General features: G+C 49.4%; 9 protein-coding genes across 9 annotated transcripts; 5 read left to right on the plus strand and 4 right to left on the minus strand.

Moving 5' to 3' along the window:
* Positions 1-689: 689 nt before the first annotated feature.
* STEHIDRAFT_139844 (uncharacterized protein) lies at positions 690-2065 on the minus strand (the record flags this gene model as incomplete). The annotated part of the gene is made up of 9 exons (XM_007304882.1): positions 690-957; positions 1028-1054; positions 1115-1209; positions 1271-1382; positions 1454-1457; positions 1519-1759; positions 1816-1855; positions 1912-1978; positions 2036-2065. The coding sequence occupies 9 exons, from the start codon at positions 2063-2065 to the stop codon at positions 812-814; spliced, it is 762 nt and encodes a 253-aa protein (XP_007304944.1). The 3' UTR covers positions 690-811.
* A 2184-nt stretch (positions 2066-4249) lies between these two features.
* STEHIDRAFT_147592 (uncharacterized protein) lies at positions 4250-5655 on the plus strand. The gene is made up of 3 exons (XM_007304883.1): positions 4250-4661; positions 4714-5397; positions 5469-5655. The coding sequence occupies exons 1-3, from the start codon at positions 4306-4308 to the stop codon at positions 5548-5550; spliced, it is 1122 nt and encodes a 373-aa protein (XP_007304945.1). The 5' UTR covers positions 4250-4305; the 3' UTR covers positions 5551-5655.
* Positions 5656-6115: 460 nt separating this feature from the next.
* Positions 6116-7364, minus strand: STEHIDRAFT_122051 (uncharacterized protein). Its single transcript, XM_007304884.1, has 6 exons — positions 7344-7364; positions 6948-7283; positions 6702-6826; positions 6549-6643; positions 6460-6486; positions 6116-6396 (listed from the first exon to the last, which is right to left on the minus strand). Exons 3-6 carry the CDS (start codon positions 6824-6826, stop codon positions 6242-6244), a joined length of 402 nt encoding a protein of 133 aa, XP_007304946.1. The 5' UTR covers positions 6948-7283; positions 7344-7364; the 3' UTR covers positions 6116-6241.
* A 1706-nt stretch (positions 7365-9070) lies between these two features.
* Positions 9071-9579, plus strand: STEHIDRAFT_131718 (uncharacterized protein; the record flags this gene model as incomplete). Its single annotated transcript, XM_007304885.1, has 2 exons — positions 9071-9151; positions 9223-9579. 2 exons carry the CDS (start codon positions 9071-9073, stop codon positions 9577-9579), a joined length of 438 nt encoding a protein of 145 aa, XP_007304947.1.
* A 603-nt stretch (positions 9580-10182) lies between these two features.
* Positions 10183-11564, minus strand: STEHIDRAFT_147594 (NAD-P-binding protein; the record flags this gene model as incomplete). Its single annotated transcript, XM_007304886.1, has 5 exons — positions 10183-10692; positions 10757-10943; positions 11006-11122; positions 11195-11431; positions 11508-11564. The coding sequence occupies 5 exons, from the start codon at positions 11562-11564 to the stop codon at positions 10271-10273; spliced, it is 1020 nt and encodes a 339-aa protein (XP_007304948.1). The 3' UTR covers positions 10183-10270.
* A 455-nt stretch (positions 11565-12019) lies between these two features.
* Positions 12020-12782, plus strand: STEHIDRAFT_98416 (ribose 5-phosphate isomerase; the record flags this gene model as incomplete). The annotated part of the gene is made up of 3 exons (XM_007304887.1): positions 12020-12067; positions 12140-12329; positions 12448-12782. 3 exons carry the CDS (start codon positions 12020-12022, stop codon positions 12720-12722), a joined length of 513 nt encoding a protein of 170 aa, XP_007304949.1. The 3' UTR covers positions 12723-12782.
* A 495-nt stretch (positions 12783-13277) lies between these two features.
* Positions 13278-14605, minus strand: STEHIDRAFT_131721 (aldolase; the record flags this gene model as incomplete). The annotated part of the gene is made up of 7 exons (XM_007304888.1): positions 13278-13436; positions 13516-13627; positions 13715-13795; positions 13876-14045; positions 14108-14243; positions 14318-14446; positions 14517-14605. The coding sequence occupies 7 exons, from the start codon at positions 14603-14605 to the stop codon at positions 13278-13280; spliced, it is 876 nt and encodes a 291-aa protein (XP_007304950.1).
* A 1828-nt stretch (positions 14606-16433) lies between these two features.
* On the plus strand, positions 16434-18638 carry STEHIDRAFT_139849 (MFS general substrate transporter). The gene is made up of 11 exons (XM_007304889.1): positions 16434-16514; positions 16571-16635; positions 16699-16906; positions 16964-17031; positions 17112-17226; positions 17299-17364; positions 17456-17514; positions 17573-17675; positions 17749-17964; positions 18029-18180; positions 18258-18638. Exons 1-11 carry the CDS (start codon positions 16455-16457, stop codon positions 18397-18399), a joined length of 1254 nt encoding a protein of 417 aa, XP_007304951.1. The 5' UTR covers positions 16434-16454; the 3' UTR covers positions 18400-18638.
* Positions 18639-18883: 245 nt separating this feature from the next.
* STEHIDRAFT_147598 (uncharacterized protein) lies at positions 18884-23143 on the plus strand. The gene is made up of 19 exons (XM_007304890.1): positions 18884-19243; positions 19322-19578; positions 19636-19977; positions 20033-20061; positions 20132-20466; positions 20527-20548; positions 20599-20632; positions 20705-20818; positions 20900-20920; positions 20984-20994; positions 21057-21096; positions 21171-21238; positions 21330-21333; positions 21397-21777; positions 21848-22045; positions 22105-22145; positions 22210-22586; positions 22658-22753; positions 22878-23143. Exons 1-19 carry the CDS (start codon positions 19060-19062, stop codon positions 22973-22975), a joined length of 2652 nt encoding a protein of 883 aa, XP_007304952.1. The 5' UTR covers positions 18884-19059; the 3' UTR covers positions 22976-23143.
* The last annotated feature ends 44 nt before the right edge of the window (positions 23144-23187 follow it).

Here is a 23187-nt window from a genome sequence, read left to right on the forward strand (position 1 = left end):
TCGTCACGCTTTTTACTTTTGAACTTTACGTCTTTCGGATGAGAACCGTTGACAGTCAGTGTATATCCATACGTACCCGCCGATCTATAGACTAGCTTAGCTTAGCAGCCTCGTCAATCAAAATTTATCCTAAACATTACACGGAGATGCAGTTTCTGCAGTCGAAAAAAGGGGTTCCAAAGTAGCATCATCGCAGTGCAACATGAATATGACTGTGTTGAGAGGAGATCCGATGAGATTCCTGAATAACTCATACACGCACTAATGGCCTGCTCTACATATACCAAAGATATGTTCTTGAACAGGAGTGGGAGTGCTTACGCTGTGCCCTGCAGGGCAAGTCATTGTCAACACTCTGCAATCCAGTCAAGTTGACTGTAGACTCCTCAGAGACAAAGTACGGAGAAGTCGATCAAGCCAAATGTCAACGCAGTGAACGGTATGAGTCCTCATTGCGTCCGACAGCAAGTGATTTTTCTAGAGCGATTCCATCGACGACGTCGGCCAACATGAGACCTTGAATCGGATATTTGAAGCAAGCTGCTAGACTATCCGATGGTACTTCTTTGCCATATCATGGTCCTTATTTTGAAGGAATGCTCGGCATTGCTCCTGCATTGACTCACGATGCTATATTGGTAAAAAAATCATGGCCTACGGAGACCAATGAAGAATACCATTTAAAGGGACAATGACAGGGACGGTCTGGTAGTATGTAACACCAACAACTATCGAGCACCTGGTACTACTTAACTATATATCCTCGGATGGCGTTTATGAGTAACGTGGAGTGCAGGGTCATGGGGACTCTTCACTGCTGGCTAGTACCACCTGTGGCTGCGCAATTGGGGAAGTTCGCACAGAATCCTGTCGATCCCGCGTTACCATTGAACTCCACAGTAAATTGCGTGTTGTCTGCATGTCCACGGTAGAGCCCGGAAATGCTCCCGCCTTGAGCTGAAGGCGAAGTGCGGGTCAATCTTGTGTCAATCACAACGAACCAACCGTGAACAAAAAATGGGCTTACATGAATTCTCGCCTCTAGGTACACACCCTGAAAAGCAATGCATTTAGACGACCCACAAGCAAAATTGAGTAGATTTGTGTGACTGACGAGTGGCAGCCGCGTTCTGTGCGGCCTGTTGACCCTCCAGGGTGCTTGCAAAGGGATACTCATCGCAAGAATTACCAGTAGCAAACGGGGGGTTGCTGTTGTAATCAGAGCATCAGTAAGTATACTACACTTTCGAAGATTCAAAGGCGACCTCACTGTTTCGTACTGCATCTGTTGGGGTTGCTAGAGCCGCAAGAGTTCTTCTTCCGCGCATTCTGACATTTGGCCGTCGCTCTGGAGATGGTCAGCGTGCTTCCGAAGCCTTTGCCTGTCGCAATAACGGGTTTGATACACATGAGAAACAATGAAGCATCAAATCGGGAGTCGAGGAAGACATACAGTGCTATCACGATCGAGTAGCAAGGATGTCAGCGTCAGAAATATAATGCACGAGGGCGACCTACCACTCCGTAACACATGTTCTGGCAGACATTGGGTATCTTGTCGCAGTCGAACGCAAGAATGAGCACACGACCTTCGATGACGTGCCAGCGAGCGACCTCATTCTCCAACCAAGGTTCCGTAGCGGTTGCGTTTCCGTAGATCGTTCTCAACGCCGGAGCTTCATCTTCGTCGTCGTCTGAGGATCGTTTGCTAGTACCGGTACCCCCACCAACTTCGTTGACGGAACAGGCAGCTTCACAACTGAATACAGACAAACGTTAGCCACTGACACACTCAAGCGAAATGATATCACTCACGGATCACATTCCCCGTCACCAGACGCTCCGTCAGTCAGGCCTGCCAAATGATGAGACTTCACTGTCGTTAAGATGGGAATATATTCTAAGACGTACTGGCACGACCAAAGAGAGAAGGCCAGGAGACGTCGACAGACCGGTCAACATCTTTCTCTACTATAGACTGCAAAGGGAAAATGGTCAGATATGCTCGTGTCAATGCGATTAAGATAGTAATTACCTTAGCAGACGCTCCCAACAGCATGGACATATGAACTGATGCTGTCAAGGTCATAAAGAGGGATAGCAAGTGCCAACGCATTATTCCAAAGTGGTTTATGTGGGACTGTGGTCAGGGATGAGAACTGAGAGAAGTCGCACAAACCTGTAGTTTATAAGTACGGGCTCTGAGAGAGAGACTGCATATTCGGCGGCGTTCAAGGCGTCAAGAGGGGGAAAGAGGGAGCTCGGACGGAGTGATGACCATGATACAGCGAAGCTAGCACTGCCAGGTTAAAGAGACTAATACCAAAGTTATGACTTAGAACGTGCTACAGCCAACTCGAGGGGTTGGTTACAGGGTGATGCATCGCCAACTCGAACACATAGAACTTTGTGAGCGCCAGGATCGACAGGTATTGACGAATACTCCTTCCACGGACGCAGAGTGCTGGGAAGATGACCCCAAGTTTGCAAATGAATTGTGGGTGTGAGGAGGCATTTGAGCCAAGAACAAATTCCCAGTTGGCCCAAAAAAGACTTTCTTGTGATCTATGGAATTAGGTGGGTATATGGAGGTCCTACTTCATCCTAGAGCAATCGAAGAGTAAGAGGACGACCTGCCCGAAGAGTGGATGACCATGGCTGGTGAAATCAAACTCTGCACGGCGTTATCCGGATTACCGCTACGAATTTGCAAAAGCACACGACTTGTCGTGACTTTGGTTTTACACGCAATACATGTCAGTAGTTTTCCTATCGAAGTCTGGAGGTTAAATTCCACACTGCAGGATTTTCGTGTTTCAACTAGCTTCAAACGCACTACGTCGCGTTTTAGAACGTCTGCTTCGAGTTTCAGCATATCCGGCGCCCACCATCTCTACAGTTCGGCGGAAGGTCGAAGGCGCTCTTTGGAGAGTTTCGAGGATCATGAGGTATATATGACGATGTACCAGTACGGGTACATACGTTCTGCCCAGCCGAGAAGGTATACCGATAATGATTGTCGCAACAATGCCGACCGATTAACGCCCATAGAATGTCTCCGTGGAGTGCGTCATGCCACCTGTCACAACATCGGTTTGACGCTGTCCACCATTCACAACCCGTCTGAAATCCCTTGGGCTCCTTACAAGAATCTTCTCACAACCCTCGTCTCAGCCCTCTGCGCCTTGCACTCGTGAAGATCATCTCTGCGCCATTCGTATACTATGAAGACTCTAGTCGTCCTTTACCCGTGAGCGCTCTCCTTTGTATTCACAGCTTGAATAGGCTGACTTCGCCTGCTATCCTCTAGGAATTTCAGGGCTGCGGACCTCGATGTGATGGACTACATCGATTCTCGATCAGAGGAGAAGAAGCCCTTGGCTGCAGTACGCTTCGGACAGAGCTCGACGCCAACCGGGCTACCCACGAAGTTCGGTGAGGTCTCCGTGCTTCATGTTTCGACTGCTCTAAGCAAGACGTATGGTTCATTCATCCCCATTATTTGACCGAATCATCCATCTCACTTTCTCATCAAAGGTTCGACCTCCTCATCATACCCGGGAGCGAAGTCTCTCCAGGACTGAATGACACCATTCTTGATCCAGAAGATTATGCCTCAATTAGAGGACTTGTAGGTGTCCCTAGTCATTCCTATTCACATATCCATTGATGTCATTCCAGTTAGATAAAGCTACATGGAGGGTCACTCTGGGTTTGGGCACAACATGTGGGGCCACTCTATCTTCTATTCGTTGTTTGTACTGATACCCTACAGTGATGGCGAGGTCGGGTTTCCCTGATGAATATCCCACAATGCGAGGGTTATTCGCCGCCATTCCTGCTGGTGCTAACCTCGATGACATACGCGAGAAATGTACGAGGATATCCTCCATTCCATGACTGTGTTAACATTCCTCACCGTCTTGTCAGATCGTGCAGTGAAGTGGGTTGATATAAAAACGGTCAAGACAGGTATTATATCTCAACCACCCCTTCCTCTCTTCTCGAACCTAACGCGTAATCGCAGCCGGTATTTGGTCCTCACGCGCTGCGTCCGCAGAAGATATCCGTTCCCTCGGTATTCTCCTCAATCATTCCTTACGCCATCCCATGAGCATGAGCCACCTCTACCCTCCCTCGCTCCTCACCCATGGAGATCAACCTCCCCCACCTACCTCCACAGACGAAACGTCCGATGAACGTCGCATCCCATTCCCTGGATCAGACATCAGTGCCGACATCGAAGCCTGTACAAAGGACGAGGACGTGATTCAGACCACCTCCTATTTCGCTCTTCTACTTGCCATGGAGACCTTCGTTGGACCCTGCAACGATATCATGACTACTCTCTTTGATGTCTTTCCGAACTGTGCGGGATCCGTGAACCCACATGTACTCAACGGACTGGAGTACTATTGGGATGCGTCGGGGATGCGACCAGAGGCACCTTGGGAGAAGCCTGATTTAGACGAGGTGAGCAAGTTGAAGGAGACGCAGTGGCAGGAAATAGACGAGGAAGAGGAGTCGAGAGTCCTGGAATTCCTCGCGTGCCAGGCTGATCTCGGAGATTTCGAGTTGAGGCCGTATGGGCTTGAGATGGCTGCATCGCTTGCCATCAAACATGGAAGGGAAGATTTTTCGAGGGTTTTGCTTGATGCGCTGTGAGTTTCATGTCGGAAACCATGCTTGCTCTGTCTAACATATGTAATCCAGAGCCCGTCGTCTTCGCGACTCGGATCATCTTCTCGTGTGGGTTATGGCCGCCAAATGGAGGCCTCTATGTCGCCCTATCCTCGACGGCGCTATCGCACGCTGGACAGGTCGCACTGCCGAGATCGCACAAGAAGAATCTGACATAGTCTGTCAGACGTTGCGAGCCTGGCACGAACACAATCAACAACGCAAAACCCACAGAGTCGCACAACGCCAGACCATACACGGCCTCTCTTTCCCTCAACTCCTCGAACGTCTCGAAGGACGTAAATCCGAAGATCAGACAACGCTTCGCAAGGCTCCTACCTCTCAATCCGAGATCCAGGCAACTGAGGAACGTCTTGGAACCCAGCTTCCGGACGATTACAAGGCATTTATGCTCGTTTCAAATGGTCTCGACTTCATTCCTAGCATCAATAAACCTGGCTTGCGCCCGTTGAGTGATTTGAAGTGGCAGTCTGCGGAGGAGTTGGGGCTCGACGAATTCAGAATAGAGCTCGGAGAGGGGCTGGATCCTGCGGAGGTGGAGAAGATGCCGAGGATGGGACGGTTGCTAATGGTTTCTGCTGAAGACGACGAGGAGATGTTGTGCTTGGTTGAACCGGTGCAGATGGATGCTGCTAAGAAGGGGTTGAACAGGGAACGTGGGCAGACGGAGAAAGACAATACATTTGGACAATGGGGGTGAGTCTGCTTCTTGATTTGTTTGATGAATTCCTGCGGCACTGTAGACTCTACTGATTCGTCTTGACCAGATTATTCTTTTGGGTGAACTGGATGCCAAATATGTTGTGGCATAGCAACTTCAGAGCGTATTTGGAATCGCTGGTTGCTTGATCATCCTGCATGGCGCCCCTTTCTGTCCTGTTTCCATCCACTCGAACGCGAATTGTCATGAGTGTGCTCGATCTGCTGACCTAGGTTTGTGATTATGTATTCCCGGGGGCTATTATTACTCTCTGTTGCATTGGTGTATAGTACCGATGATATCCTATTGTCCCTTCACGAGATAAAAATGCAGTAGTGTCAGCGCGGGCACTCACGCGGAATGATCCAAGACAAACAGCGAGATCAAACACGACGTACAACGTTGTCGGAAGAAGAACAGAAAGCAAGAAAGCGGAAAGCGACAAGTACTGTGGATACCATCTCAGTGTGGACCCTTGCGGTCCTCGTACGCTCAATGATTGCCTACATAGGTCTGACTCCAAAGCGCGGGCACATCAGGCGGAGGCGCTCACGGTCATCGTCATGAGAGCAATATCATTGCCAGCACTTCATGTCCTGAAATCGAAGCTGACAGAAAAGCACTGGATCTATACTTGAGAATAAATAGATAGCGTACCCAGATCGAAGATACAATACAATGTCCACCTGTAAACGCCTGACAACGGGCATTGGAGTACAAGTTTCGGAGAGAAGTAGATAACTCAGAGATAAACATGGTACATAGAAACACAAGCGACTTGGGCACTTCAAAGCACTCCGACGAACAAGCCTGGGTGAAGATGTACGACCATCGATGAGATCACCGCTGATTGTCCGTAGGATCCGGAGCACAGTTGGGGGTGGGCGCGCCTTGACAGTATCCGGTGGCGGCGCCATTGTAGGTGAAGTCCACCTCGAACTGAGTGCCGTCTGCTAATCCACTTCGGTAAAGCCCTGAGATAGACCCGCCTTGAGCTAATCGAAAGAAAGCGAGTGAATAACGATGAAGAGGCGATCTCATAGAGTAACTGTACTTGCATGAATTCTCTCCCGCAGGAACGCAGCCTATGCGAAGAAGAAAATCCGGAGTTATAGACGTAACACACAACCAGGATCATGTAACTTACGAGTTGACGCCTGATCTTGTGCAGCCTGTTGACCCTCCAACGTACTCGCAAACGGATATTCATCACAGGAATTACCGGAGGCGGCCGGGGGCTGACTGATATTGTCAGAGTGTGAGTAGGTTACTCTCATGAAAGGCTGACGGGCGAGCTCACAATCTTGTGCTGCATCTATTTGGGTTCACAGATCCGCAAGAGTTTTTCTTGCGCGCATTCTGACATTTGGCTGTCGTTTTGGCCACGGTGAGAGTTGTTCCGAACCCTTTACCTGGAATAGCCATGGGGTGTTCCAGATTAAATTTGCGCTTGAGAAACGAGTAAATAATACATACAGTACTATAAGGATACGAGGGACAGATAATCAGTTTACCTCATCTATTAGCTATAAAATAAAGAAAAACATGTACCGCTCCGTAGCACATATTTTGACAGACGTTTGGGATCTTGTCGCAATTGAATGTCAACGTGTCCGCGCGGCCTTCGATGACGTTCCAACGAGCGACTTCGCCTTTTAGCCAAGGTTCGGTCTTGCTTGCGTTCCCATAGAGTGTTCTTATTTTCAGAGGCTCGAGTTCGCTCTCCGAGGAACGCTTGCTAGAGGTCGATCCCCCCACTTCATTTATAGGGCAAGAAGCATCACAGCTAAGCCGGTACATGGATCGGTACCCGTCCCGTGCTTAGGAGATGAACACACTTACGGATCGCAGTCTCCATCGCCAGATGCTCCATCATTATCGCCTGTACAGTCAAGAAAGTCAGATTTGAATAGTACTCGATAGAGCATAGTATCAAACGCACGAGTGGTGAGAGACAGCCAGGAGTTGTCGGTAGATATATCGGTCTCCTTCCCAAAAATGGACTGAAAAGTCATTATTACACTGGTCGCAAATATTGTTTAAGAGCAGAACTACCTTCGCAGACGCTTTTGGCAACATAGATATCTGCACTGACGCCATTAAGACGGTCAAGAACGAAATCACGTGGGTGCGCATTGTAGAGACGTTACGGGAGAGTGAACGGTTTTGTATGTCGAACCGTGCAATGGAGAGCGGGGGGTGGGGGGTGGGAAACAGAGAACTTGTACATTATAACCGGTCAGGATTGAAGAACGTACCCTCGGAGCCTGAAAACAATGTTGCGCCCGGATGCACAGGCTGAGAAGAGATGTAGTCAAAGGCTGAGTGATCATCTTGGTATGTTAGTGGCACCAGCGATGCTCGAGGGAACCACGGAAGTAATCCCTTTCAGACTAGCAGTAGTACTGATCAGTGTGGTCTTAGTAGAAGGTCGTTATTTTAGGACAGACAATCAACAGTGCCCGGGTCACGATCAGACACGTAGCGAGGTGTCTAGGCAGCACAGAGCTAGGGTACGGAGAGTGGTCCATGTAGACATACATCTGCCTTTGAGATGAGCTATGGTTTGGGTCATCCGGATTATTGTTATTGGCACTGATGGCGTTGTGACCTCCGAGTCCTTCATCGAGAGGAAATCGAGACGGAGACTGATTACTAGGGCTGGTTATAGGACGAACTTGAAATCGATGTGCCATACCTGGCGAGCTACTCATCGACATAGTTCAATACAATCTAGCACGATAGAGACTTCAAAAGTCGGAGGATTCAATGAAAGAGACAACCAAGAAAGGCACGAAGTGAACTATATATAGGCCGTCTTGTGCGTGAGAAAGTGATATCGGCATCTTCCGCCCGTTGAGAATTGATCGTTCTTTACAAGTTCCTTTTGAGTTCCTTTCTTATCACGCAAAATATGCCACCTTTGAGGAAGAGGAACTCAACTATCTCAACCTAGGTATACCGGCAAGTCCCCATGGGCAAATTCGTACCGCTATATAATTCATATTCTATACTTATGGCTAACATGTTTGAAGTTTCCACAAGGGCCTGGTATGGCAGGGTCATAGTACCGGTCTTTGTGCGGTCATGATTGTAACCCAGCCACTGCTGGATCAGGCATTATACCCTCCGTATCACGTCGCCATTAAGTCTGTGTACTGCAGAATGGACGGGCTGTTGTGCGCAGCTCCTGCCAGCCCCACAATCAGACATCAAGCCTGATCGCAAGCATGACCAGTGCGGCTGAGGAGACTAGAGCATAGGTCCTTGTTGCCCTTCTACACTCGCTGTGTTTAAGAGTATGTCTTTTGGGCCCCCAAATTCTCCGTTATATAATGCTGCTGAATAACTCCTCCTCTAGTGAATACAAATCACCGGAACTGAGCTGAACTTGACTCAGGTCCTGGACAGTGGGTGACGGGCAGTGGAAGCTCTATGCGACTTAGGAGACCCTGTAGCCCTCGCCTGAGTCCGAGTCATCGCATATCTTGCTGTTACACAGGGCTTCATTCTGTTCAGCTCCCGCTGCAGTCCATCTAAAATAGTATAAATAGTGAGCGGAAGCAAGAAGAAGAATCAGCATTCCAGCACTCAATCGCCCCATTCTCCCACCAGTATCTCATCTTTCATTCAGCCAGTTCATAGTATCCAACACAACCTTTTATTATCATGCAATTTTCGATCAAGTTTTCCACTCTCGCCGTGGCTGCTGCCTTGGCTGCTCGGGCTGTCAACGCAGGGCCTGCTGTAGTAAGCTATCTCTTCCTGATCTCATGCTGTTTATCGCACACCGCTCAATATTGTTTCTCAAAAAACACAAGGTTCCAACCTATCTCCTCACCGATGAGCAGTTTAATCACTGGCTCAACACGACCGACGCCAACATCACCTTTGTTGGCTCCTCTCGCGAAGAATTCTCCAAGCGCCAGTCAACCTCCGTTACCTACTGCAACAAGCGCACCGACGATGTCTGCGGCGGTACTTGCAACGTATACACTGGCGGACCGACGTGCATCGATGCCCCAGGCACGGCGTGCATTTCGGCGACGGGGAATGTCGGATTCTGCGACAGGGCGGGGTGTGGACACAGTTGTAACCAGTTTTCGTCCTGTGGGACGAAACTGGACGATGGCTTTTGTGCCACGCCTGGGACACAGTCTATTAACGTCGGGAACTGAATCCTTCATGGATCTTACTCTGTGAGCCCCTATTGCTTCTCTCAGTCGTGTCATCTGCTAAACTGCTAGTGCTTTGTCAATGCATTGTTTAGCCTATCGGAGCATGCAAGATTTCTGGAGTTACCCGTTCCTGAGTACTTATTTACGAGCTGACGAGGCAGCCTACGGACCTTTATCTCTCTCACGTTCCTACTACCTCAGAATCACGGAGGTTGGATCATTTCGTATTGACCGCTGACTCGTTAATTTATCATGTTCCGATTACCTTCTGCAGAGCTTACATCCCGTGCATTGTTTTACATAACTATGTAAAGGTTGTCACCCTGTCAAGGATCGTCTCGTTTTCCATGCGTCCAGTGTCTTTAAGATTGTGTGTAATATTATATTTATTTACTGGTCTCTTAAATTATTCTATCTAGCCTGCCCACTGATAGTAGTCACCGTACCATCTACGGTGACCCACAAGCAGTCTGACAACGATATATAGGACCCTGTTTTGAAACGACAGATATAAGAACCAAGAGCTGGGGATATTGGTAATCCTAGGCACCAGTAAGTGCGTGTCCAGATTGCCCTTACATTGCAGGATAGAGCGAAGCAAAGGTTGAAACGAGCCAAACACATCCATAAACAGAGGATACACAGGATATAAGTACAGCCAGTGAGCGTATCACACACTCGATCCACAAGTTCATGCAAGTCCCGCTGCCACGTCCTTCTGGAACTGCCTCACTACCTCCTCCATGCCTCCCTCATCCACGCTAAACCCAAGGGACAGCGGATACGTATTATCGAACTTCGCCGGCCATGAACTCACGATCCTCCGATTCGTTTCGTCGTCTTTGAACTTTACCCTGTCTAGTGCCTCTTGACCAGCAACCTTCAACAACGCATCGAGTTCGTCCTTGACGGATGCGGTGAAGCCTGGGAGACAGACAACGCGAGTGTGGGGGTAGAAAGAGGATGAGGGGACGTGTTTTGCGTGGACGAAGTTTTTGATCGTGGTGGTTGGGGAGGCGAGCCAGGCGGAGAGGGCTGTGAGTTCGGGAGAGTCGAGAGAATCGCCAATCGGGCAGAGGGATTCCTGACCCTTCAAGGGCTCACGGATGATACCTGTGTTACAGACGTATGTTAGCTGACCTATATGTCGCAGAGTAGAACGGCGATATAGGCATACCGGAAATGAAGGCAGAGGTCGCGGCGGAAGGGACGCCAGGGCGAACGACGATGGTTGGTAAACGCATAATACGGCCATCGATGAAACCACGGCGAGTATATTCATTCACGAGGAGCTCAGAGGTGAGTTTGCCCATGCCGTAGGCACCTTCTGGTGTGGCGATTGTTTGTGGCGTAACCACGTCAGGCTATGGACAGAATGGCTTAAAATCAGTAAAACACACGGAAAAAATGAGTGAAAATGACAAACAAGCGGACCACCATATACGGCAAGCGAGGAGGTGAATATGAACTTGATCGGGTCGGCGAGCGACGAGCCGTTATGCCTCGTGGCATCGAGCAACATCCTGATAGAATCGATGTTGACCTGTTCAGTTCGGTCTCGCAGTCAGTTTTCCGACCTATTGCTGCTCCCACAAAGCATGAAGTTTGAACGCGCCTTCAGTCCCAATTCAAAATTATCCTCCGAGCCTCTGCTCATGATTCCATGCAACGCATACACGGTATCGGGTACGCCAAACTCCGTTTTGAACAACGCATCGATCTGCGACTTGTCCGTCAAGTCGGCTTTGATGGTAACAGCTTTGGCACCCTCGGGAGCTCGGGGTTCTACAATGTCGGCGAGGATGAGATGGCAGTTGGGTGTCTTTGGATCTTCAAGGAGCGCATGGGCGAGCTGAACGATGTAGTCCATGTGAGGAATGAATGGTATCAACAAGACATGCGGTAAACGACAAAGAAAAGATTCGTACAAGACCTCCGAGCCAGCCAGCAGCACCGGTGATAAGAACAACAGACTTGTCGGACATCCTGGAACGGAGTATGATGAGGTGTTTGAAGGATGAGACGAAGTCAAGGTATGAAGTACCTCACGGAACTAGCAAATCCTATATATTCCACGAGTTTCCACATATTCCGGAAATACCTCTGATATATTTGACTTTGTGTGCCTTCATAGGGAATGACTTCATAACTTTCGTGCACGAACAGGAGAAGACGATGAGCATGAACAGGAAAACCGGACCGCTTCGGTGGTCGGAACGGAAGTCCAAATGCGGGAGATCCCGCACCGTCCCGCGTCTTTGAAACCTTTCCGGCCTTCGTTCTTGAGCCGGAACGATATCCTTCCAGCCAGGATCGGGATGAGCACTCGTCAACCGGTTCGAAACCGACTGCACGAACATATCTGCTTATTTCAAGATGGATGAGTCCACCAAGTCGTATCCCAGTCTCGTTAATCCGCTTCCTCACCTAACCAATTAAAATGACTACCCCAACTACCCCGCAATGGCGCATCGTCGTCGGCTGTGATGTGAGTTACGCCAGCTTTCTGTGTTTCGAGTGATTTTGGACTATCATTTATTCTCTACTCGCGCAATGACAGGATGCTGGTCTCACATACAAAGATCTTCTGAAAGCTGACCTCAAACGCGATCCACGCGTCGTCGAGGTCATCGACGTAGGCGTCAACGGCGACGAGACGACACACTACCCACACGTCGCCGTAGCCGCTGCACGAAAAGTGGCAGCTGGCGAAGCCGACAGAGCGCTGCTCATTTGCGGGACTGGTCTTGGTATGTATGCCTCTTCTGATTTCTCATTGCTCTCGTCATCTTCGTTACCATGCATGTTCATATCTGTTTATGGGCCACAATTCACCTTGACGTTGTTGCTCATGCATTTCTTATCCAGGCGTGGCCATCTCCGCCAACAAAGTCCCCTCCATCCGCGCCGTAACAGCACACGACTCCTTCTCTGTGGAACGTGCCGTTCTCTCCAATGACGCCCAAGTCCTCTGCATGGGCCAGCGTGTCATCGGTATCGAGCTTGCGAGGAGACTAGCCAAAGAATGGCTGGGATATGTGTTTGATCCAAGTTCGAAGAGCGCGGAGAAAGTTGATGCGATTTCTAAATACGAGGAGAAGGGAGCTAGTCTTGTAGATGGGACTGCGGTGGCGGCGTGCTGATCAGATTGCTACGTTGTTGACACTCCTGTTATACTATTGAGATGCTTCATTCCTTGTGACATATAGTATTCATAGTTCTTGTTCACTCTCATCTTCCATGACGTCGATAGTGTGCTGAATGCTTATCATACGTGCCGGCGTTTCAGACCCCGTCCTAGCCATGCAAGCTTGATCTTTCGGTACTACGAAGCGCCTCGGTCGGTCACAACATCGTCCGCGGCTTCCACCTTGATAGTGGTGTTTTGGGCCGCCACTTTTCCAGCTTGCCAACTCATATTGTTAGTGGGGAGATAGAGTACCGCCGCACAACGAGCTCTGCCTCAGTTTCACAATGAACAGGGAACAGGGAAGATGAATGCGATGAAACCACACCGTTTCGAGCCGAACGTCTTCCCCAGGCTCAAAATGGTTACAGAACAAAACAACGATAAAATTATACAACCACTCAAGATACGCGCCGTACACAGACAAATAAAATGACAGATCGTATTCCACCAGACGCGAATAATAGTGCATAAATCATGCTCATGAGCCCATCCTACTCCAGATAATACTTCATGCCTTATCCTTAGACTCAAACAACACGAAGAACCGATCGCACACCTTCGCGAACACCTCTGTCGCCTCCTCGACTGCATCTGGGAAAGGCTTTGATTGGAGACCAGCGGCGAGTGTTTTGGCGTACGGGTCTCGTGCCCAAGAGTTCACATTGATCTATAACGATCGAAAGAGCGGAATCATGTCAGGGTATGAGAAGGAAATAGTGAGATGCGTGTGGAGGGTGAGAGCGTACCTTTGAGATACCGTTTTTGATGCATTCTTTGAAGAGCTCGTCTGGAAGTTCGTCTGTGCCGTGTAGACAGAGAGGAACTTCGCCGGCGAAGCGCGTATGAAGATCTTTGAGACTAGCGATCATGTTCATAACAGTGAGCTGATTAGAATATTCATGAACCAAGAGCGGAGAGAAGCATGACGGTGAATTGCCTACGCACATATCTTGACGGAAGTTGGGAGGGTTGATATATGATCCATGCAAGTTGCCAATACTTGGACTAAGGATCAATGCTCCCGTCCTATGTAACACAAATCCACGCACGGATCGCCATCAGTTTCACGCCGACATATAGGATAAGAGGTGAGTAGAGCGACGTACTGCTTCATAAAGTGATCAGCCTTTTCTGGGTTAGTCAACTTCGCGTCAGATATCATCCTCAATCCAGCCTCTCCGCCCTCCAGCCTTCCGAGTTCGACCTCGACAAGGACGCCACATTTCGCAGCGCGTTCTACGTGGGGTCGTGCAAGGGCAATGTTCTCTTCGTCGGTCTAGGGATACGAAGATGGTGAGATGGGGGACAGAAGAAATCTATTTTGGGCTTGGGACGTACGTCTGCATGAGAAGCGTCGACCATGATGCTGTCAAATGCGATCCCCTGCTCCGCGAGGCTTAGAGCGAGCTCAATGTGTTCTGGATCAGTGGCATGGTCGAGATGAACAGCGATTGGTACTGAAGCTCCGTGAGCGCTATATTTTCGTCGAAGATAATAAGATAAATCAGTGGTCGACTGCCGAACTGCATGGGAACGAATGAGACGCACGCGTTGAGACAGAATTGAAGGAATGGACCCTTTCCGTAGGCAAGTGTAATCGGGAAGAGTTGAAGGATTGCTGGAGAACGGCTACGTTCAGCAGCGCGCACGAGACCAATGACTGAATGAGCATCGTAGCTGCAAAAGCAAACAGTTGCGATGAACAGGAATTAGTACATTGACGGAGACCAAAGGCAGAGCCACGCACCATGTTTGAGCGAGGATACCGTATCCCTCCTTCTCTGCCTTGCTGAGAATTTGGAGCGTAAGATTGTTGGACAATGATGTAGAAGGCATTGCAAGAAATTGTATCGACGAGCGAGAATACGTACAAGGGAAAGGTCAGAAGTTCTCCTTAAGTTATTGAAGCATCTGAACAGTTCGGAGGAACACACCCGACACCCTGGAATGTGGCGTGAGTGTGAGGAACTCCGGAAGGATACCATGCCGGAATCCGGAACGCCTTTACTCTCCCGGACCGCACAGGCGGCTCGTCGCTGTTCTCGTGATGAATCTGATCTTCCCCGCTTTTCCCCGCAGTGACACTGCCGCTTCAATTCGAACCCCCACATCAAACCACTGTCGAGTTCTTTCCATCCGCGGATCTATCTGGTGACGCAAGTAATTATGGCCGGTGCCTGGCTCATGCTCACTTGACTGTTGAGATAATGGGTGATTAACCATTCGAGTTGTCTGAAGTTGCGAGACAAGGGGATGTAGAACTTATAAAAGGATTAGCCTTTTTTCCGATCCTTCTTTTCCTTTCTTTTTGCGGGTCCGGCTGAGTTCAAGTTGCTCTCTTGTCCAACTCGCCCAAATTCCTGACTTCCGCACCTCTACGACGCTCGACTTCCCAGTTGGCATCTTCACGAGCATTTTCACGGTGACGATCGCGCTACTATGCATATGGATAAACCAGAACAGGAATGGCGGGAGGAGTTCTCAACTGTGATGACGACGTATGGAAAGTAAGATATACCAATATTGGCTCTGTCAAGATACGACAGAGTGTACAGAATCCATATGGTGGGAACCTAGATTGTAGCCCATTATACCCGTTAGTGCTAGTATGTCGCAAAACTTGCATCTGGCTGGTCTTGCATGATGTTGCCAAACCATGCCTGAACATCCCCGCCAGGGAAACAGAGCCTGATCAGGGTTCCCGAGCTTTAGAAAGGGGATGAGCGGGCTGGTCAGGCCAATCAGGCCTGATCAGCCTGACGGACCTGCACAGGCGTTATACGGCGTGTTGCGGGCTGAGCAGTCCTGACGACGATATATAGGAATAATAGAAAAAGGATGTTTCATCTTTTTGTACCTCTCCTTTTACCCCTCTGTAGTATCCTTTTCTTACTCATGTAGTGCTCTTACCTTTATTCCTTACTTTCCTTACGAATTGTACTCGCTAGAAGTCTCTTATAGACCACAAGTATCAGGCCAACGAGGGATTCGAACACCCGACTTGTGTTATGCTGCTCACATCCTTGCGTTGGAGTCGCGAAACAGACCACTGCGTCATCACGGAGTGGTCTATACTGGAAATGCTCTAAATATATCGTGTTCTTTCGTGGCGCGAAATGCATGCCCACAATGCTCCGCCAGATCTTTCACCCCTCATCTTCCCTCTCTTGAGGTCGAGGCGGCCTAGCAAGGTCCCTGTAGTCCAGTATACTATTTCAGCGATCAGACATGGTCAGGCCTCTTCAGCACTGGCCAACGGTATCGGAACTATGTACAGACATTATTAGCCAGGATCAGCCCTGCTCAGCCGATGGCTCCAAAATGACCAGTCCTTGCCAGTCCTGCTCAGCTCTGTTCAGCAGACGACTTCAAGATGACCAGCCCGCACCAGCCTTGCTCAGCCCTGCTCAGGCCCGATGTGGGCTGGTCCGGTCATGCACGCTCCCTGTTCAGGCATTATGACTGCTATCAGGCTTCGCTATGGCTGACCAGCCAAATGCAAGTTTTGCGACATATGGTCCCAGGTTGGGAGAACACAGTAAAGCTCAGAAATATCACGAACAATATGCAGGTCAATCTTTCGCACGAGACGCCGCTCCGCCTCAGACCCTGGCGTTTTTTTCATCTCTGATGAATATGGGTGCTGAGGATCGCTTTATGGACAGGCAATGCCAAGTCCGGTGGTATGGAAGACTCTCTTGGTCTCACATCGAACCAGTATAGTATCGTTCTCCTAGTGTTTTTCGTGAGTGATTCTTCAGTTATGTTCTCGACACATGGTTTCTAACGTTCTATATCCAGGTCTCATACGTCGTTTTCGAAGTCCCCTTGAACATGCTCCTCACCCGCGTCCGACCATCTTTTTTGTGAGCCGTTTTCCTCCTCTTACACGTCGCGATCTTCCGGCTAACTTCTACTTCCAACGAAAGTCTCTCAGGCACATGTCTCATTTGGGGGGGAATTGCTGCTTCGATGGCTGCCGTCAATACTTGGCAACAGCTCGCCGCCATCCGCTTCCTTCTAGGCATAATTGAAGCCGGATTTGCACCAGGTGTGGCGTTCTACCTGAGTAGCTGGTACAAGAGGCACGAGTTGGCGAAACGGTTCGCGATTTATTATACTGCTACGGCAGTGTCCGTGCGTCTCTTCAGTCACTATGGAGAGTGAAATTCTCTGATCATTGCGCGTTGATAGGGCGCATTCTCAGGCCTATTGGCAGGTCTCATTACGGACAAGCTCTCGTATGCGAGCGGTCTCGAAGGGTTCGTCGTGTTGAACTTCTCATTTCAATCTAATACTCGATACTAATGGGCTTCCGTCACGTTCTGGGGATGATAATTAGATGGCGATGGCTCCTGCTCATTGAGGGTGTCGCCTCCTCATTCGTCGGTCTCTTTGCGTGGTACTTCCTCCCTGATTGGCCGGCGACCACAAAGTGGCTCAGTCCCGAGGAAAAGGTACGAATCGGTCTCTACCTCATTCTCTCCTCTGTATTCGAAAGCTGATTAGTTATTGTGAACTGGCAACAGTTCATCGCCACGCAGAGATTGGCGTATGATGGTATTGGTGGGACACAGGATTCTGGTGCTGTCGAGGTGTGTTGCGCGGCCGTGTACTCCCGCTATTTTCTCCGTTTTGGTTCCATATGCTGATAGCTAACTGTTTTGCCGTTTCTTTTGTTGACAGCAACCGTCCCACGGCCAAGCAGCCGCTATGGCTCTTCGGGACTGGCGAACTTGGTTTTTGTATGTTTGCCTGTTCAATATACCATCACCGAAATTTATTGACGACTTGGAACTACAGGGTCGTCATGTACATGCTTGCGACTGGATCCCAGACAATCCAATACTTCATCCCGACTCTGGTCGAGCAACTTGGTTACACTGGCTACACTAAGCAATACATGGTCGGCTCCTCTCACCCTTCTTCTCAGAGCCTTATATGTGACATGGTATTGACTTTCAATGTTACACTACCAGACCATCCCGATCTACGGTGTCGCCCTCGTCGGCATCCTCACATTCTGCTTCCTCTCCGACATTCACAAAGAGCGAGCCCATTACATCACCCTGACCGCGGCCATCTCTTGTGTTTCGTTCATCATCATTGTAGCGGTAAATAATCAGAAGGTCAAGTACACATTTTTGTGTCTTGCGGTCGCTGGAGTGTATGCGGCTTGTCCGTTGACTTTGTTGGTCCGTTTATCGTCTATTCGTTCTATATACTCTGTCACTGTACATGCTGAACGGCCTCTCGTAGTGGGTGTCTAGTCTGATTGCCCACCCAGCTGAGAAACGTGCAGTAGCTATTGCCATTGTGAACGCACTCGGAAACAGCGCTTCAATCTATGGTTCATTCCTCTGGCCGTCGACGACGGGACCAAGATACGTACAGGGCTTTGCAACGACGTGGTACGTAACTTATATAACAGTCTCTCCCTTGCATTAGAGGGTGTGTCGTATACTGATAAACTATCTCGTGTGGTTAGTGCCTTCGTCTTCGCTCTTGCTGTCCTCGCACAAATCAACCGCTACCTCAACATTCGCTATCCGCCCATGGACCTCGCCCGCGATACTCCGATCGGAGAGAGCGATGATGGCGAGAGGGTAACGGAGAAGGAGGTCGTGTGATTTACATGTGACCAAGGTTATGGCCGGTCGCCGTAAGTGCCAAGGCTCGGTGTTGATTATTCTAGGAACAATTATTTTACGATCCTTTTTATGCTACCTCTCTTTTGTACTGTTGCGGTGATTGTAGTCGCGAACTGTAGAGTTCGGTATCGATCTCTGGTCACGGTTTAATATCCCAGTCCGCAAAATGTCCTTGTCGACAAGTTATGGCTCGTGTCTGAACTTTCATGTGTCATTCCTACCTCTACCATCTTCCTATCATTCATATCTTGAAAATTAAGGTTTGTTTCACGATTTGCTTGTTACTTGTCTAAATAGAGATGTCGTGGTTCAACGTTCAGGGGGAACAAGTGCCACAAAGAATGATGGACGGAGCTCCGGCCGAGGCAGTGGGCCCACCGCGTGGCCTCAGCCCGGACTTTTGAAATCCCACTGAAAGCACCGATTGGGCCAACTTGAACGTTAGCATGACCATGGAGTCCACGCCCAAGCGAGTTTCGCAGCATTTTCTGTCTTCACCTCCATCATCTGCTTATCGTCTCTGTCGGCTGTCTATACAACTACTACGAGACATTTGAGCTGCATTTCACCCTGGTCGAACATATTTGGACCGGGTAAACGGCTCACGCCACTTGAAGCTATTGGAGAGAAATAAGAGACATGAATTCGAACACCAGCTTGGCCGGTTCGCAGAGCCCAGGAGGTCAGCTCACGAACTCACCATCGTCCTACTCTCCTACTAGTGGGCCTCGTGGGGAAGGTTCGCCTGCCTCGAATGGTAGCAGGAGTGCGGAGAGGGGAATGGATACGTCTGACCAGACGACTGAGAAACGCGTTCCACTTGGTGCATACTTTTCTCTTCTTGCAAATAGAACTCGTAGCTAATTTTTTCTTCATTACTTCTTACATTTGTGTTCTATAGCTTGCCACAGATGTCGAGCAAAGCGAGGGAGATGTACCGGAGAGAAACCGATTTGTGGCGCGTGCGCGAAAGCAAGGGCGGAATGTACGTGGCCGGAAGGGAGGAGGCGCAAGAGAACTAGGAAGGAGATGGAGATGGCAGAGAGACTCGAGGCTGAGACGTCTGGCATGCGCAGCCGACGGCCAGCGGAATCCCGCTCTACGAGCGTCTTGACGTCGGCGGACAACCAACAGAATGACAACAGAGCAAGTTATTGGGTGAGCTGAACCGATCTTTCCTCCATTATACGCCAAATTTCTTATGCGCGTTGTTAGCATATGAGTGCTCCACCTAGCCACAGAATATCTCCGGCTAACGACACGTCTTCGAGTTCTGACCACTGGAGGATATCGCCGCCGTCGAATCCAACTCGGTCACATCTTCAAACACAAGGACATTCCAACTCATGGAACGACACGATCTCTAGCCCTCCTAGCAATCCTTCAGGGACTAGTAACTTGCAATATTCCTCTCAGCAGACATTTGAACCCATGGATCATGGCTTGGACTCCTTCGCTCCAGCACCGGCAGCGTTAAGTAGACCCTCTTCGATACCTCAAGGAGAGACCAACGATACAACAGCTCATATGGACCTTGAACTTTATTATTATCGATTTGTGCGTATCTGCTTGGATCAGTATCGCATGTTGAGTATTGACAGAAGTCGCTTAGTCTGGTCAATCGGGGTCTACTGCAATACAGTATGTGTTCATCTCCTCCACCTCTTCTGGTATTTGTCATAGACCACTCATTTTGGACACTACTCTATAGCCCAGGAATAAATCGAATATCTCTACGCCTTCAGTCCCGTCCTTCTGCCCCAACATTACCTGACAATCGACCCATACCTCCCGTACCCCATCGATCATCTTCGAACATAACCTCCAGCATTTCGCCTTCTGCACCCCTGCCGGCGGCACAGCCTTCTCTCAACAATAATCCTGATCACCAGATTTTCGATGAGCACGGTTCGCCACTTCCTGAGTATTATGGTCCCTTGATGGAGACGTTCTTCACAACACTTGGCCCCCATTTTCCGAGTGTGAGCAAGAGGAGGATGGAGGAAAGGATAGAGACTAGGACTATGAGTGCTTTCTTCTTGAATTGTGCGTGTAGTAGCCAAGTGCCGTGTTCTACGGGTGCTAACGTCTAGTATTTGTGATTAGGTATATGTGCTATTAGTGCACGGTGAGTCGAGCTTTGCTATATCCGATAACGTACCTATACTTCGTTCGTAGATTTCACGAGTCGGGTCGAGATGACCCAGCGAAGGTGATTATCTTTTCATATACGCCTCATTGGCTTTCCTCGTCATTTTCTCTGATCCACCATTCTTTGTGCCAGGCTTGCGCTCCGTACATAACCAAAGCTCAAGAGCTCATTGTACCACTACTACATCTACCGACCAACGATGTGTGTACGGGCCTATTATTGCTCGCATGGGCGTGCTACGGACAGGTAATATTCTTGGTCTTTCTGTTTGCCGCTGGACGTACACCAAGCTGATCATATACATCGGTGATGTGTGCCATATGGTAGAACTCTGAGAGTGGGCTTTGGGTAAGCATAATATGTGCTCAATTACGCGATTTAAAAGCTGACATTTGAGACCCATTCGTGTAGCAATATTCAGGGTAAGCTTTTCTGTTGGAACTCCGCTAATGCATGGTTGAATTTCATAAGTGTGGGCATTAAGGATGGCCATTCGGATGGCTTTGGATCTTGGACTACACGAGGTACGCTTTCATTCGTGACGATGTCATACACGTCGATGATTGTGGCTTGCTGTCTTGGCTATATTTCTGGACAGATCTCCGAGATATACGAGTCCTCCTCGCATGTAATTCGAACCCGATGTCTGTTCTGGAGTATCTACATGTGAGTCCTATGTCTACTCCTGTACACTTGTTCCTACCTTCTGTTCACAAGCCAGATGTCGCTGACCTCAACACGGTCTACGTCCATGTAGGACTGTGCGTCGAACCTGCTCAATGCACCACGGCCTCATTTGAAACTTATAACCTCCAATCTCACAGGATCGCATCCTCGCATTCTATACCGGTCGACCACCTACCATTCCCGATGACATAATCGAAATTCCTCTCCCTACTGACGGGGACTTCTTTCCCGACCCAGCACGCGACACTGATGCCGCTGCCTTCTCTGAACCGTCGGAGCCTGTACCCTATTATTTTACCGTTCGACTAATGGTAATATGTGGGAGGATTGCGGCGGTGTTAAACGGCAGGAGAGGAAGGGCGAGGACGTTAGTAGGAATGGAAAAGCAATCAGGAGACAATGGAAGGAGCGTTTTGAATGAGTTGCAGAGGGAGCTGGTGCAGTTCTATTCCGAGTTGCCGATTGAGATGAAGTGGAGCGCGGAGGCATTCAAGCGTCAGGATGCGAGAGGGTATGGTGTACGCCAATAGCCTTTTTCTACTTTTATATCGCTCCCGCGCATACTAACCTCATCTATCTCAATCACAGGGGACGTTTCTCCTACTTCATCTATGGGCCAACGCCGTCATGGCGCTGACTTACCATCCTGAGCTTACCACGGGAAGTCTCGGAACCGAAACACCGCTGACGCAGAACATGGAGCGGAGCGTTAAGTTGAGCCTGAGCTGCTCCAGGACAGTTAGCGAATGCGTGGTAATCGCGGATCTGTTTGGGAGTCGGTCATATGTGAGTGCGTTTTCGCTCCAAACAGGAGGGAAGCAACTGACAGTCATCACATCTTGTAGTTGGCGAGCCCTTTTTGCGTCCAGCCAATATTTATCGCCAGGTGCGCTTGATTTGAGGCTGTCTTTAACTTGTTCTAATCTCCATTTCTTTGCGAACTATGACAGCCTCGCGTTCATCCACGACATCAAGACCAGCGGGCTTGGTCATCATTTAACCTCTGGGCACAATCATAACGACCAACTTGCACAACAAGTACATCTACTACCTGAACCACCTACAGCAGACAGCCTCCTTCAAAGCTTTGCCCGTCAATCGCTCACCACGCTGACTTCGGCCCTCCAGAAGATGGACCATTATTGGGCGGGAATTGCGTATGTGACAGGCATCATGGAGATGAAGACGCGGAGTGCAGGAGTGGTGATGTTGCGGGAGAACGCAGGATTTGCGACAGGAGCAGCGAGCAGTACACCTGAGGCAAATTCGAGGACGAAAAGGACATTCATCACGTTGCCGGATCAAGGATTGTTACATCGGTTCACTAGTGAGTGTTTGGTATTTATCCTCCTTGAGAGCGTGTGAGGAAAGGTAGTTATGTGACGTGATATGTTATAGATCCTAACTTACCGCATAATACGGGACCGGCGACGGAGACTTCGTTGAGATCTGCGATGGCGAAGGAGGCTTTGGAGCAAGCTCAGCAGATGCAAGGTGCGCTACAATTCCGGTATTCTTTTTCGACTTCTCCGTCCACTGCCATTCTAGACTCTGTGCTGTCTCTTCGATTCGAACGAAAGATACTGACAGAGGTAGCGCGGTTTCCCACTGTTTACAGATTATTCGTTAGATGAGCTACTGTCCTCGTACAGTATTGAAGATTTCTTAGTTCAGCCGGCGGGCATGTTCGACCTCGAACAACTATTATCACTGTAACTTGTAAGCGTCTTGTGCCAGATAGCGCAGAGTGTAGAAGATTAGCATGTACAACCGTCCGAGATGCTCTAGAGTGCTCTACTACCAGCTACTACCGTCCCTTACCGTCCCTTACAAGACCGGTACTGTACCCGCTGTTACCGCCGGGTTGATCGAAGTGTCAATCCTACTTTATTTCCCCACCCCCACCCGGAATGGTATATACCCGGCCT

The sequence above is a fragment of the Stereum hirsutum genome (assembly GCF_000264905.1).
Source record: "Stereum hirsutum FP-91666 SS1 unplaced genomic scaffold STEHIscaffold_8, whole genome shotgun sequence".
NCBI lineage: Eukaryota > Fungi > Basidiomycota > Agaricomycetes > Russulales > Stereaceae > Stereum > Stereum hirsutum.

Excerpts from the sequence above, each read along its gene's own strand:
- STEHIDRAFT_147592 (XM_007304883.1), top strand. The coding sequence starts at position 4,306 with ATGGAGACCTTCGTTGGACCCTGCAACGATATCATGACTACTCTCTTT. Across the intron at positions 4,662-4,713 it reads AGGGTTTTGCTTGATGCGCT|AGCCCGTCGTCTTCGCGACT; the intron begins GTGAGTTTCATG and ends TATGTAATCCAG. Across the intron at positions 5,398-5,468 it reads AATACATTTGGACAATGGGG|ATTATTCTTTTGGGTGAACT; the intron begins GTGAGTCTGCTT and ends CGTCTTGACCAG.
- STEHIDRAFT_122051 (XM_007304884.1), bottom strand. The coding sequence starts at position 6,826 with ATGGCTATTCCAGGTAAAGGGTTCGGAACAACTCTCACCGTGGCCAAA. Across the intron at positions 6,644-6,701 it reads AATAGATGCAGCACAAGATT|TCAGCCCCCGGCCGCCTCCG; the intron begins GTGAGCTCGCCC and ends TGACAATATCAG. Across the intron at positions 6,397-6,459 it reads TCCTGCGGGAGAGAATTCAT|CTCAAGGCGGGTCTATCTCA; the intron begins GCAAGTACAGTT and ends TCTTTCGATTAG.
- STEHIDRAFT_139849 (XM_007304889.1), top strand. The coding sequence starts at position 16,455 with ATGGAAGACTCTCTTGGTCTCACATCGAACCAGTATAGTATCGTTCTC. Across the intron at positions 16,907-16,963 it reads ATACTGCTACGGCAGTGTCC|GGCGCATTCTCAGGCCTATT; the intron begins GTGCGTCTCTTC and ends GCGCGTTGATAG. Across the intron at positions 17,032-17,111 it reads TATGCGAGCGGTCTCGAAGG|ATGGCGATGGCTCCTGCTCA; the intron begins GTTCGTCGTGTT and ends GATGATAATTAG.
- STEHIDRAFT_147598 (XM_007304890.1), top strand. The coding sequence starts at position 19,060 with ATGAATTCGAACACCAGCTTGGCCGGTTCGCAGAGCCCAGGAGGTCAG. Across the intron at positions 19,978-20,032 it reads AACTTTATTATTATCGATTT|TCTGGTCAATCGGGGTCTAC; the intron begins GTGCGTATCTGC and ends GAAGTCGCTTAG. Across the intron at positions 20,633-20,704 it reads GTCGAGATGACCCAGCGAAG|GCTTGCGCTCCGTACATAAC; the intron begins GTGATTATCTTT and ends TCTTTGTGCCAG.